General features: G+C 37.7%; 2 protein-coding genes across 3 annotated transcripts; one reads left to right on the forward strand and one right to left on the reverse strand.

Annotated features, from left to right (window-relative positions):
* The first annotated feature begins 2,511 nt into the window (after positions 1-2,511).
* On the forward strand, positions 2,512-10,476 carry LOC126783566 (aldehyde dehydrogenase family 3 member H1-like). Of its 2 annotated transcripts, none has more exons than XM_050509050.1 (10): positions 2,512-2,871; positions 7,356-7,424; positions 7,545-7,641; positions 7,726-7,932; positions 8,488-8,603; positions 8,719-8,823; positions 8,921-9,087; positions 9,204-9,294; positions 9,702-9,851; positions 10,002-10,476. In XM_050509050.1, exons 1-10 carry the CDS (start codon positions 2,647-2,649, stop codon positions 10,239-10,241), a joined length of 1,467 nt encoding a protein of 488 aa, XP_050365007.1. In that variant the 5' UTR covers positions 2,512-2,646; the 3' UTR covers positions 10,242-10,476. The 2 variants fall into 2 exon arrangements, with proteins under 2 accessions (XP_050365007.1, XP_050365008.1); XM_050509051.1 differs by lacking the exon at positions 2,512-2,871 and adding an exon at positions 5,681-6,038.
* Positions 10,477-10,569: 93 nt separating this feature from the next.
* Positions 10,570-11,402, reverse strand: LOC126784199 (uncharacterized). The gene is made up of 2 exons (XM_050509680.1): positions 11,218-11,402; positions 10,570-11,011 (listed from the first exon to the last, which is right to left on the reverse strand). The coding sequence occupies exons 1-2, from the start codon at positions 11,400-11,402 to the stop codon at positions 10,570-10,572; spliced, it is 627 nt and encodes a 208-aa protein (XP_050365637.1).
* Positions 11,403-14,734: the final 3,332 nt, after the last annotated feature.

Raw genomic sequence — 14,734 nt, forward strand, 5'->3', positions numbered from 1 at the left:
ATGGCCCAATTGGTTTGTTTTTGTTTGCTTTTGTCCCTATCCCACCTTCAAGAGCCAAGGAGAGGAAAATATTGAACATGTCGATCGTCATCATACTATTAGCTGATAGTAGGAATGAATACAGGATTGAATTCTACTTGGATCATAAATTCAAGCAGGTGTTCGAGTTGGTAAGATCGTAAGAGTTTACATGTGTGGCCAACACGCATAGATTCATATCCGGATTCAAATCTTTATACTCTTGATGGTTAAGGGAGACAAAGTGTACGTTATAGCAACATCCATCTCCATTTTGATGTTTTGTGGGTGGAGTAGATCATTGCAGAAGCAGATTGAAAATGAATACAGACTTCGTTTATCAGTACATTAGTTCTTTTATATGTACATAAGTTGGTCATTGAATTTGAGTATGTACTAACCATATCTTAGCTAGTAGTGCACGATTATCTAACATTGTTTTTTTAGTACCGCATTTATCTCATGTTGTGTGACAACTGATGAGGTGCTAATTACGCGTCATATGAAAGCAACTTTTTGACAGATTTGGATATTGATCTGTCACATATGCTGCCACATATAAAGTGGGAGGTATGTAGTCATGGGCGTAGCCAGCTAGGGGCGAGAAGGATCAATTGACCCATCTCAATTTCTAAAATGTTTAATTTGCCTTAAATTCTATTGAATGTTAATGAAATGATTTATAAATTGCCCATTATAAGTTTTGAAAAATACTCAATTAGATTTAAATATTTATGACATTAATGAAATGAAATACAAATCTATACCACTAAAATGCCTAATTCAATCAATATAAATCATTTCGAAGGTTTCTTGCCATATTAATATATTTTTTAAATGTTATTTAATCTAAATGGAAACAATATATTCGTTATGATATTTACATTCCAGACATTCCTTAAGATTATTTGATGGTCTCTTGTACAATAATGTTATTAACAAAAGCTAGTGTTATTTGTTTTTTTTTTCTTGTTATCGTCTCATTCTCGAGAATAAGTACGGGGAAATGATTTTGGTTTATTCATAATAAAATTTGACCCTCCTAAGTGTGATTCTTGGCTACGCCACTGTATGCAGTACCAAAAAATATCCCCTAGCTAGGTGGAAGACAGTTTTTGTGTGATATATAAGAGATGAGCCTCTTGCTGCATATTTGTTTACCAGCAAGAAGAAGCTGAAAGATCACTTTGTGAGGACTAATCAAGGACTAATGAATGATCAGTCCCATTATTTTCAGCTACTCGATCAACAGTCCAACTGATATTGCTAGCTAGCTAGGTACCGTATATAACACTTCAGTAATATAGTTTCCAAAGTTGCAAGCGTGGTTTAAATGATTTAAGGTACGGTTAGGTATCAATTCATACTAATCGATCACCATTCACGGATTCACCCATGCAATATATTCATGCATCGAGTTTGTTGGACAGGTTAGATAGGGCGTTAGGTTAGCTCTAAGTTTATAACTGTATATGCGATTATGCGTAATGTGTTGCCATTTTAATTTAAAAAAAAAGCTGGGAAATCAGTAGAGGGTACGTAGTGTATATGCTTCCGGATTGAATCAATAATTTGAGTAATTATTTTGTGTATCCAGACCACGTCACTATCATATGTCGTACTTAACTAATTAAGTTACTCTATGATATAGTAAATATGCACGTAGTGAAATGATAAAAAAATTATTTAAATATGAGTAACAAATCATAAACAAACACAATAAAAAATAGACCAATAACATTAAATAGTACGCCACGTAAACTATGTATCAGGTACACATATAATTTTTCTAGTTGAAGTTGAATACAGGTTTTCCGTTTTGTAAGTTAATCAACCAAGTCGTTAACCTAATCTCTAACCCTAGGTTATTCACTAATTTCAAAGGTCTAAACCCAAGTGGGTGTTGACTACGAAGTTGGGCCAACCAATTAACTTAGGGGGGGGGGGTGACTTCAATAATGGATTAAAACTAGACACGTACACAATTGATTAGTATAAGTATAAGTTGTCATGCATGCATGAGAATTATTTGATAAGACTAGTCCAAATAATGCAACAGTCTTCAAAGGATCAATAATTGAATCGACTATGGTACTTGAACAAACTCAAATTTACTATTCAAATGTTTTAATCCTTTCCGATCAAGATTGCCCGCAAGGACCATTCCGGTGACATCTTATCATTTCCTGATTCTCTTCCGAGATGGAGAATCATTCTGTTTAACTCTCTCTCTCTCACTCAAACACTTCAGCCTTTCGTCTCCGGCCTCCTTCAAACAAAACAAGAAGAAAACGATGAGCTTCACTAGGGTTTACACAGTAATTTCATCCTACAGAAAAAAAGAAGAAACCAAACCAATTAGCATCTTAAGCCGTGAGGCCATTATAAAAACCACTAAACGTGTCCAGCACTCGCAACTCTACCCCACTACGTCACCCCCACCTAATCTTCAAGCAAACGCACGAGACAGAGAGCAAACCCGATCTCCTCTTTCGTATCGCTTGCGGGTAACTTCTCTTATATATGTTTCCCGTATAGCCTCGCGGGTACGTCGTACTATTCGATATCATTCATATATTCCTCAAAGCTAGCTAGCCCTTTGCTTGTTTGGAATCGTTGGCTCTAGAAATGGCGACGACGGAGGTGCAGAGGGTAGTGTTCGATTCGGGAGCGGCGGCGTCGATGGTGGAGGAGCTCAGGGGGAGTTATAGGTCTGGGAAGACGACGAGCTACGAGTGGAGAGTGTCGCAGTTGCAGAAGCTAGAGAAGATCACCGAGTTTCATGAACAAGAAATCGTTGAGGCTCTCCGGTCCGACCTGTCCAAACCGGAATTCGAATCCTTCGTTCAAGAGGTTGGAAACTCGATCTCTAGCTCCTTATCTCTCTTTTCTTCTTCTTTTTTTTTTCTTATCAAGTTTTATGTTTGTTATTTCATCCGTTGGCTGTTTGTGCTTTGGATTATTATTGATCATGTGACTTATAAGATTCTGTTTCGCTGGACGGGTCAGGTTCTGTGCGAACATGAACCCGGTTCAATCCTGTTAAAGTAGTTGTATCCTCGGACGACGTCGTTTGAGGTTATCAATTTTTGTTGTGCAAGTAAATGAGTAAGTCAGTAACCATTACACAAAATATATGGAATGTTATCATGTTAGTACGTGGAACTAATTCGGCATATAGTTTTAGAGTCTACCTCTAAAATCTAGAGGTAATAGATATTGATTTTCGACTACAAAATGAAAACCAGTAGTAATTAGAGAAAACAACAAAAGCCTTGGTGATAAGTATCCGGAAAAAGGAAAAAAAAAACCCCTAAGTTTGAAGCTCAAGAGAAACAATCTGTGCAAAATCAACATACTAATCAAAATCGTAGTATAGTAGAAACTCGATTAGAAAGGTGAGTGATGTTTTTCCTCTCTCCTAAACATGATGGGAAACTGTAATGTGCACTCATAAAAAAAAACTTTAAAGTCCCTACATATTCAAAGTGTGATCCCAGAAATCTAAGCTGATAAGAAATATTTCCAGAATGATGATGGCATTATTGGCATATAGAAATCCCAACACTGATATATAAGACATGCATAATAATTGAATGAAAGTGCAATCTTGTTGCGCTAGTTTTCGCCACTTTGCTCAATCTGGCAACTCACAATGGTTGGTTCTAGTTCTGCATGACCTCACTTGTTTATGTTAAACAGCGACAAGCGTGGCTCGTGGACCAACTGTACCGATATTGTCTCAACTTAGCCACCTCACAGGTGTTGGGTTTTAATCACAAAAGGCCTCGGTACAATTGGTTATTATCCACCCACTTATAAGCTTTATTTTCTTTGTCACTTCTTAGATGTGAGATCTCTCCTCTCCAACACGCCCCCTCACGTGCAACCTAATTTTTTAGGTCTGCACGTGACAGATTAACATCCCACATACTGGGATGAAAGAAACTAAGATCCAGTAACCAACGACACTTAGTGGTCATCCAATCGGAAATCCTCCGATGGCATAACAAAGTGGCACCCAACTCGGGCCCACGAAAGATTGGAGACGCGACTGGAGAGGGACCCGCTCTGATACCATGTTAAACAGCGACAAGCGTGGCCCGTGGACCAACTGTACCGATATTGTCCCAATTTAGCCACCTCACAGGTGTTGGGTTTTAATCACAAAAGGCCTCGGTACAATTGGTTATTATCCACCAACTTATAAGCTTTATTTTCTTTGTCACTTCTTAGATGTGGGATCTCTCCTCTCCAACAGTTTAAACGTGCAAGTTATAAGTTCCGACTCATATAACATTGTATGATTCTACATTACAGATCGATATCTCTCTCGACATACATAACGTGTTAGCTATAAGAGGGATATCTCTCATAAATTAGCTATTAAGAGTAAGGTAAACCTTCATATATCTGATTTTGACACTTAGATGATGGTAGGGCAGCTCTGTTTCAATAAGAGAAGATGATTTTCCTTGGTTCTGTGGTGTCCTAACACTCACTCTTTGATTTCAACACGCTTCGGCTAAATTTTGCAATTATGATCTGATCTATCATTTCTGTTATGCGTTAGAGCATCAGTACAGTTATGACGTTTGATTGCAACACTTGAAGTCTCCTCTTATTAAAAACATTTATTTTCAATTTCAAAATATATGGGTCGTTTTCGTTATTTGATTCAAATGCATATAGCTATTGTTTTTGAGTTTGTCTACTATACATACGATGCATGTTATACATTTTATGTCAAACGGTTAATAATATATATTATTTTTATGATCTCACTCACAAAATAACGTCGACCATCGGATATGGAATTTATAGCATGCATCAATATATATTAGAATTTTCCATCATTTTTTGTTCATGACGAAATATAACCATATGCCGGTTGTCTTGTGATCTTGCTTGGCATATTCGAGTTTTCATCAAAGTTACGCAAATCTGAGTTTTTCCATAGTATTCTTTCCCAAGCATTTTCATTGTGACTTGTAAACTTTGTGGCTTTGTCTCTCTTGGTCACGCTAATCATGCAAATCTGAGTTTTTCCAGAGTATTATTTCCCAAGAATTTTCATTGTGACTTGTAAACTTTGTGGCTTTGTCTCTCTTGGTCACGCTAATCAATGTCCATTAAATTGTGATTTAGTGTCGGTTGTGATACATTATACAAATTATAGAACACTGAACGTGCTCGCACATTAGCTGTCTAGGCGGCTCATTTTTTCGTTGAAAAGTAATCAAATCACGAAAACGTGACAAATTAAACAGATGAATGAAATTATCCATATATATATATATTTTAGAATAACGAAACTGAAATCCGCATATTACTGTTCACACAAAATTTATGCTAGATTGCTAGTTTACTACACACAAACCTCTGCACGGATTCAATTTTAACTTCATCTGACCAAAATTCATCAACGTCAATAAAATTAACAAGCTGTGCTAACATGTTAGTCACGTTATTTGATTTAAGGAAGAGATGACAACACAGTAACAAACTTTTGGCATTATAGTAGTGGAGATTTAATTGTTGAATCCAAACCTTTTACCCGTACCATCCGGACCCGGTTCTTTGACCCAGGACGAGTCCGAGTTTCTCACTCACTACAACCTGCTTTGCTTTTTCTGGCTTTCTTCCCAAGTCAGATTTTCAGACCTTGATTATTTCATACACATAAATACACGCACCATTTTTGCTTTTCTCTCACACATAAGTCAAAAACCCACACACTAATCTTTCGGGCTTTCCTTCTTCTTCTTCTTCTTCTTCCTCTCCTCGTCTTTCTTCTTCTTCTTCCAATGGCGGCGAAGGTAGCTTTCGACGGAGCAGCCGCGGCGGCGCTGGTGGCGAACCTCCGGGCGAGCTTCGCGTCTTACAAGACCCGGAGCTACGAGTGGAGAGTGTCGCAGCTCAACTGCCTCCTCAAGCTCGCCACCGATCACGAGGCCGAGATCGTCGATGCTCTCAGCTCCGACCTCTCCAAGCCGGAATTCGAGTCCCTAGTCTATGAGGTTTCCCTAATTCTCCAGAATCCCACTCCTCTATTTTATAATCTATGACTCTTCACTATCAGTATCGTAGTTCTTGATTTTGTGTATTTAAATTCGTTGTTCGTTATGATTACGCTTTCGGTCTTGTTAGTTGCTGAAGCATGAAATGCGTGACGCTATCACTATTTAATCTGCAAATTAGGGATTTTCAAAGTGAGGTCAATTTTATTTGGTAATTTAGATCTTCTCTATTGGTGTAGATTCAGGCAATTAGGTAATAAGATCTTGTCGGCAATTTGGTCCAAAGAAGAAGAATGGAGAACTAAGTGGGGTATGAAAAGCTGAAGCCTGAACTACCTACTTGAGACGCTTCTTTTATTATAACTAATTCCATGGATTCATGTTCGTTCTGGTTTATTTGCACTTTCGATTCGATATTTTGGGTGTCTGACAGAAAGGGAGTTATGAGCTTTGGCTACTGTATGTTTGTTTGTTTTGTCAAGTACCAGGCTCATTTAAGTGGTCACAGGAAGAGTTTAAGAAGTAGGTGAACCACAGGAGTATTTAAAGATAGTTATACCCTTTGTGGCTTGAGACTGAGTTGACACTTGACAGATGTGAAGTCTCTGAGCTTTCTGCCTTGTTTTTGATAGGCAGGCATTTATTTTTCTTTCTATTTGTAAAAGAAGATTTGTATTTAACACTTGGGATTCATTTAAGTTCTGTGGGAATAGTTAAGAATAAAAAGGGGCGCTTTGTGTCACGGAAAAGTGAAGAATGAACTAGTTACTGACAACCAGGTGGTTTCAGAGGATTTTTGGGAGCTGAGTCTAAATTGACATACAAGTTGTGCTATATATTATTATTATTATTTTTTTGGTAATTCAGGTTGTGCTATAATATGCAGGATTATTATGAAATGTTTGTTTTCAGGAATATAGGAGTATTAAATCTGACTCCACGAAATATACTGCAGTGTTTTGCATATGTGGTAGTTTACCTGAATTGAGTAGAAGCTTATTGTTAAGCCTACTAATTATGAACAATTCATGATCACTTTAAACAAGTTTCTCGGTTGATATTTTGTTCATAGAAGCATGGGATACCGTTCATATAAACAAGCAGTTTCTCTATGAATGTATGACTACTGACATTTACAACCTGTTGTACACGAATATTTGTGTGATTCTCTCTCTCTCTCTCTCTCTCTATATATATATATATATATATATATATATCTCTGTTTTAGCGTTCCTACATATGCAACATGTAATTCTTGAAAAAACCACACTCAGTTATCAAATTAGCAGTTATATGACTGCTTCATTTGTTGTTTAGATAGGCATGCTGAAGAGTGCATGTAAATTGGCAATCAAACAACTGAAGTCATGGATGAAGCCAGAGAAGGTAAAATTGTTCACAAATTATGTTTTATATGGCAAGTTGTATTGGCTTGGGCATTTCTTTTGAGTTTCAATTTGCATTCAACCTTTTCGGATAAGTAATATTATACATTTTTAAATGAAGGTTGCAACTTCAATGACCACTTTCCCTTCGTCAGCTGAAATAGTGTCTGAGCCTCTTGGTGTTGTACTAATAATTTCAGCATGGAATTATCCTTTCTGTACGTTGATTTCAGTTGTTGTATTTTATCATTGAGAGTTCTATTTCTAAAGATTAGTGATAGCGTGACATCTGTATTTTCCAGTGTTATCCCTTGATCCAGTTGTTGGAGCAATTGCAGCCGGTAATGCTGTGGTTCTGAAACCATCAGAACTTGCTCCTGCTACATCGTCATTGCTTTCAAAACTACTGGGAGAGTATATGGATAGCTCTTCTGTGAGAGTTGTTGAGGGGGGTGTTGCTGAAACATCTGCACTATTGGAGCAAAAATGGGACAAAATATGTTACACAGGTACTTATCATCCTCACTTTATAGCCTATTAATTACTGAAAGATTTTGATCCACTGGTTGATCAATGTTCCATGTTGGTTCTCCTTCTGTATGGAGATATAATGATAATTCATAAAGATGGCATTGGAAGAAAGGAAAATGAAATCTTTAACTCAAAAGCAGAGAGCTCTGTAAAGAAGCTACTTATCGAGATGTATAACCATAAGGTCCTTTTATGATGTAGTGAAGGGCTGCTTTTGTGCTCCTCTTCGTTCTAGGGTTGCATTTTCACCTTTCTTCTGATAATGAAAAGCCAGTGTCAAAGGACGGTGCAGAGTTAGATAAGAGTGCTGATGTTCTGTTGGATGGAACACACATTTTATTTTTGTTGGATACCTGAATTGTCTTTGGCCGTGCCTGCTTTCTTAAGATCTATATTTACCTTCTTCCAGTTTTAAATTATTTTCTACATTCGCATATGAATTTTTATTTTGTTTATTCTTTTGAAATATAAGTTGAACAGTAGCATTGTACTTCAAATGAAACGTTGTTTGAACCACAATTTTACTATTGTAGGCAACTCAAGAGTGGGAAGGATTGTGATGGCTAGTGCTGTAAAGCACCTTACACCTGTTCTTTTGGAGCTTGGAGGAAAATCTCCTGTTGTTGTTGATTCTGGCATAAACTTACAAGTATGGAGATGCTGTTTCTTGCATAAGCTCAGTAATCTGTTTTTTCTACTTTCCTCATAATTGTTTTGTGAATTTCAACTTCTGTCTAATATACATTTATTACATAATTTGCTAGGTCGCATGTAGGCGGATAATTGTAGGAAAGTGGGGATGTAATAATGGACAGGCCTGCGTTTCTCCTGATTACATTCTAACAACAAAAGAGTTTGCTTCTAAGTTGGTAAGGTTACCTACTGACCTACATGCTCTATTAGAGATCTGGAACTTGAAATATTATCTGTGTGTAACTTCAACGATTCTTTATTCTCATTTCTCAGGTAGATGCCTTGAAAAGTGAATTGGATAAATTTTATGGGAAGAATCCCCTACAATCAAAAGACTTGTCTCGTGTTGTGAATTTTAATCACTATGCTCGCTTGACAAAGATGTTGGATGAGGTTTCTGATAAGGTCATCCATGGAGGTGAAAGAGACGTGAACAACTTGTAAGATACTCTCTCTCTCTCTCTCTCTCTCTCTCTCTCTCTCTCTCTCTCTCATTGTTTGACATGATTATGTATCTTACATGTGGCTAATGCTTATGTTTTTTTTTCCATACCAGGAGGATAGCTCCGACCATCTTACTTGATGTTCCACAAGACTCTTTGATCATGAACGAGGAAATATTTGGTCCCTTGCTTCCCATTGTAACGGTAGGAACAAGTATCTGATTTTCCTGAATGTGTATTTTGGAATTCGATTATCAAAAGCATATCCCAACTGATGGAAAATAGATTTAGCCTGTTCTGTATGATCCTCTGCACAAAAAAAAAAAATACAGTAGAATGAACTTGCTATGAATTCTGAACTAGCAACAGGGCATCTAACGTGCTGCATGTTGCTTGTTGGGATGATATTTATATCTACCTTATCATATGATCACTAGAAGGAGGGTACACTTAAAAGTTTAGCCACTTCTTTGGACCTTATATATTCTGGAACAATTATTACAATGCTTTAGAAATAGGAACTTTTGAAACAGAAAAATGTTTTTATGATTGAACTTCTTTTGTAACCGGCTGTAAACATTGATAGAATATGCTCCCATTGTTCACTACAGGTTGAGAAGATAGAAGACAGCTTTGATTTGATAAATTCTGGAACAAAGCCACTTGCTGCATATTTGTTTACCAACAACCAGAAGCTGAAGGATCACTTTGTCAAGAATATCTCTGCAGGAGGTTTGGTTATCAATGACACTACCATCCATGTAATAATCCTCTCTCAAGCTTCTTTAAATACCATCCATGCATGTTCTACATGTTTGTGTCATTGCGGGATATGGCATTGCTATTTCTATTTGTATATACATTGTTCAGAACTATAGTAGAAACTAATTTATATGCATTTGATTGTGCAGCTTGCGGTTCCTACCTTGCCATTTGGAGGAGTTGGGGAAAGTGGAATGGGTGCATACCATGGGAAATTCTCTTTTGAAGCCTTCAGCCATAAGAAAGCAGTTGTTTATCGAGGTTATGCTTTAGATGCTTCTGTGAGGTACCCTCCTTACACAAATGGGAAGCTCAATCTTCTGAAGGCTCTGGTTGGTGGGAGTCTGTTGGGCATAATCCGCGCTCTGTTCAGATCGTCCAAAGCTTAAAAGAGGGCTTGTTTGTATCGAAAGTCCTCTTGTGGTTCAGATGTCAAAGTTGATAAATCTTACAAGTTTTCAGTACAGTATTTTGGTTTCGTTTAGGAGTTGTGTCCCATCTGGGCATCCGTTGTATTCCTTTTTAAAGCTCTAAAGCCTGAACGCTCGTTTTAGTATAGAAACATTGGGTTATTTACCCTGCAATATACAGGACCCCAATCTATTCTGTTTTGGGTGAAAACTATCTCCTCGAGCTTCTACCTATCTCTTACAATGGGGTATTGGGTTCTATACTTCTATACATTGTGCCATGATCTTTTTACAGAGGCACTTCCAATCAAGAGTCATCTAAAATGTTAATAACTTCTGATCTTTGCTCCTTTGTTAGAGAAGTAGGGAACTCAACCAGGAACGTGACTTTGAGATTTCCTCTCTTCCTTTCCCCCTTAGAGATTGGCATACCTTGGTCTGGAATGGTCTTTTCGTAGCCCGGGTAGATGATATCTTCTATTTTCAATGTCATATTTTCTCCACCCAGAAGAGGAATAGAGATTGCGCAACCTGTAAGGGCGTGTATCAATGAGATTTCTACTGTCAACTCTAGGTCATCTCCTTCTCTTACAAACAAAGGGTGCCTCTTCTCAGCGATCACAAAAATTACGTCAGCTGGGTATGCACCAGGTCTCTCATTTCCCAATCCTTCGAATGTAATCTTCGTTCCTTTCTTCCATCCCGGCTTCACATTTATCGTCACCAGTTCCTCCTCTTGAGCCATTTGCCTACCATAAGGAAAAAATATCAATAACTTGACAAGATCATATATAATTAAGATATAAACCCCTTTGATCCAATTGTATCTCCTATATGCGCATGTTTACATTTATCACATTTTGCGGATCACATTGCTTGTCACATTTTTAATTTTAGAGCAGCACTGCATCGCATGTTAGTTAATGATACTTTTCATAATGCTATGGTGACCTACCCGGTTTCTTTGACAATCACCCTTATAACCTTCATCTTCTTACTGCATCCAAAACACAGCTCCTCCATGGTGCACTCGAGCTGCTTCTCAATAGCCGGGGGTTTCAACATCCCGGAGGAGTTGGAAAACATGATAGTAGTGCTCCTCCGGCTCTCGCTTTTCAAGAGAGGCCCGCTTTTGCACATGGGTGTACTTCTTGAGATAGGCGTCGTACTGGCTGAGTCGTTAGAGCTTTTCCTATCCGATGAGGAGGTTTCCGGTGAGGCTGGACAGCTTTTCCGAGTCTTCTTTTTGTGAGAACGTGAAGGCGTGTGACTCGCTGATCGAGTACCACATCTTGCGAGATTATGACATGACATGTTAAATAGATTATCGACGCTTGAGTGCTTGAAGAAGCTGCTTGAAGATCTAGGGCTACCGGTATCATTTCTTCCCATTGCTGGAGTTGGAGATCTAAAGCTCTGATATTGAAATCCATTCATGCTTTTCTGATCAATACCAATCCTTAGATGATCAGTTTATGTAAATATATATGTATGTCCATGCATGCATGCAAAGTAATTGAACGTTTTGACCTATCATAATCTGAACTCATTTCTCTTGCAACGAAACATATAAAGATCGGATCGATTTCTTAAGATAAAGACGTTCTTAGTTTACCTCAACGGGTACATTGTTGTCTACAACCTTGTGGACTTGATCAACTTTGAGTTCTTCATCACTGGAAGCCGATTTCTGCTTATATTTTTGCCATTTTCTGGTGATGGATATGTAAGCTGCTCTGTAGAGGTTTCGAATGGAGGCTACACCGGAGGCTACTGCACCGGTTCGCATGGATATTTTCAGGCCACCATGAAAGATAGCCAGATTGGAAGAAGAAACGAAGAAAACCAAAAGAAAGATATTACAAGTGGGAAACTCTGTCCGCAAAATGTTTACTTTTTTCTTTTGGGTAAATAGCAAATTAAGAATTCTGTGTTTTGTTTCCCAACAACTATATCCACAAGAACTAAATGTCTCTTTTGCCAAATATATATGACAGCGTTTTAGAAGGGCTTTCAATCAATTAGCTCCATCTGTTAATACTTGATAAACAGGATTAGGAAAGTTATAGCTTGTGGAATTCTGTTCTAGCTAGTTTAATTTCTACTGTTGTTACATTCATGGCCAAACCTTCTAGCCGTACGTACTAATCCAACTATAGCCATGCACGTACAACGGAGAATATGTATGATTTGAAGACTACGTTGTTCTGAATATTGATCTCAATGTCTTTGACTGTTAGTTTTACATTTCAAATTAGTTACTAAAAAAATATGGGGTATTTTGTTATACACCCAATTTTGTAGACACATTTTAAATTAAACCCACCTACAAAATTCAGCAAAACATATTAATCAGGCCGTCATGTAAGATTAATAATAATATATATTTTTATTAAAATTACAAGAATTACCACTGGAAGAATATTCAACACATATAATTACTCACGCTAATTTATCTCTTTTTAACAAAAATTAATATTTAAGAATTCCCTGATTACAACTCGTTTTATCAACATCTTAATTATAGGTTCCTAATTATATATATAGTTTCTCAATTCCGAACATTTGGACCGTTCTGATTCATCCGTTCCGACACCATTCGCGTCGTTGTTGCGCGAGGTTGGCACCGAAACAAATGAATCCAAACACTCCGGACGTCCGGATTTGAGAATTTATGTATAAATATCTATATATAGGTTATTTTTCCTTAATTTTGTTCTTGTAATTTCTGTTCTTTTTTCTTTGTAAGATTTATGTTTCTCACGTTCAGTGTACCAGCTGGTCATGTTTTCATTGTTCTTGTTTCTTAAAAGCTTGCGCAAGTTTTCTCAAAAAAAGAAAAAGAAAAAAAAAAGAAGCTTGCGCAGGCCGTAGCTTAAAAGAATTCTCAATAGATAGATCGGTCTACAATTAAGGAACACATAGGCCCGGGGAGCTTCAATTATGTATTTACTATTTAGTGTAGATTAAAAGCAAAGATTATAAGGGTTGGTTTTTTCTAAAGTTTTACAGAACAAAAGGGACAAAACGGGATTAAAGACGTAATTAACCTGATATTTTGTGAATCAAATCCAGATAGATTGGCTGCTGCTGCTGTCAAAGCTTCTCTCCACAGGAACACCTGATCCATCTTGTCCCTCAACTGTTTCTCAATAACTGCAAATGCATTTGCATAACTCCTTTCCTGTTTCCGTACATGTGAATGATGTGATGGATCTATGCCATAGAAAACGGGTATAAGATGTTGACCGTATTGTCATGAGTTTACGCTTTTGCTATGTTATTTGTGCAGCCTTAGCAAAATTTTTATGTTAATTCAGTCTTACTCCTGCAACACTTGGCTAGAACAATTGAAAGACAACTTATGCTAATTCAGCCTTACTCATGCAACACCTGACTAGAACAATTGAAATGCAAAGAGAATATCTCTAAAGAGAACTTGTATTGAACAAAGAAAACTTACAAGAGTGTTTACAAGTATGCTTGAATGCAACTTACTTGATGCCTCAAATGTGAGGGGTGCCTTGCTATTTATAAGCCTCCCCATCCTACCTTAATAATTCTAGAGAATTTTAGGACTATGTACAAGTGTATTTACTTCTAGAGAGTTCTATACAAGTCTATACAAGTCTAAGTGATACCTTGTGTATTCTAGAGACTTCCGGAGTGGTCTAGGTTCTTGAGCCTTTCCAATGTTCTAGAGAGTTCCAGAGATGTCGAAAGGTTCCCAAACCTTCTAGAGACTTCTAAAACTTTTCAGAGCCTTCTATGGCGCTCTAAGGTTTCTACGATCTTCCAAAGTCTTCAATAACCTTCTATGACATTCCAGAGGGTTCTAAAGTCTTCCAGATGCTTTCAAATATACTCAAGTGATCCCTAATACCTTCCTTGAGCCATGCTGGCTTCAGAAATTCCCAAGGAAAATTCTATGAAAGTTGGCGGGGCGTGACAATATGCTTCCTTGCATTCAAGAATATACACAAGTTCATTCATGCACCACTTAGAACGAGCATAGTGCTTCGAGAAAATGATTATGAAAGCTCGGATTACTCGATTGTTGTCAATAAGGCAGGTGCAATTTCATCTCCTCTCTCAAGTGATTTGTCATCCATGTAGGTATGGATTTTCTTCTCCTTCAAAGCAGCATAGAGATGGCTTGTGAATTTAGTGCGGGTGTCCTCACCTCGAAAACTAAGAAAGACATCATACTTGTGCTGAGGGAGGATATCTGAAGAAGCAGCAGAAGAGGAGGGAGATAAACAACACGGTGAAATTGAAGCTGCAGCCATACTTGATCAGAATCTGCCATTTAGAGGTGGCAAGTGGGCCGAAAAGCCCAAGTCCGGCACGTGACCGGTCTTGTCAAGTCCGAGCATGTTATTGTAATGGGCCGAGTTGTGCCTAGATATTTTAGCCCATGGGCTCGACCCGAGCCTATTTTGGGCCCGGCACGGTCCAAACACGATAAATTC

This window comes from Argentina anserina, chromosome 2 (genome assembly GCF_933775445.1).
Source record: "Argentina anserina chromosome 2, drPotAnse1.1, whole genome shotgun sequence".
NCBI lineage: Eukaryota > Viridiplantae > Streptophyta > Magnoliopsida > Rosales > Rosaceae > Argentina > Argentina anserina.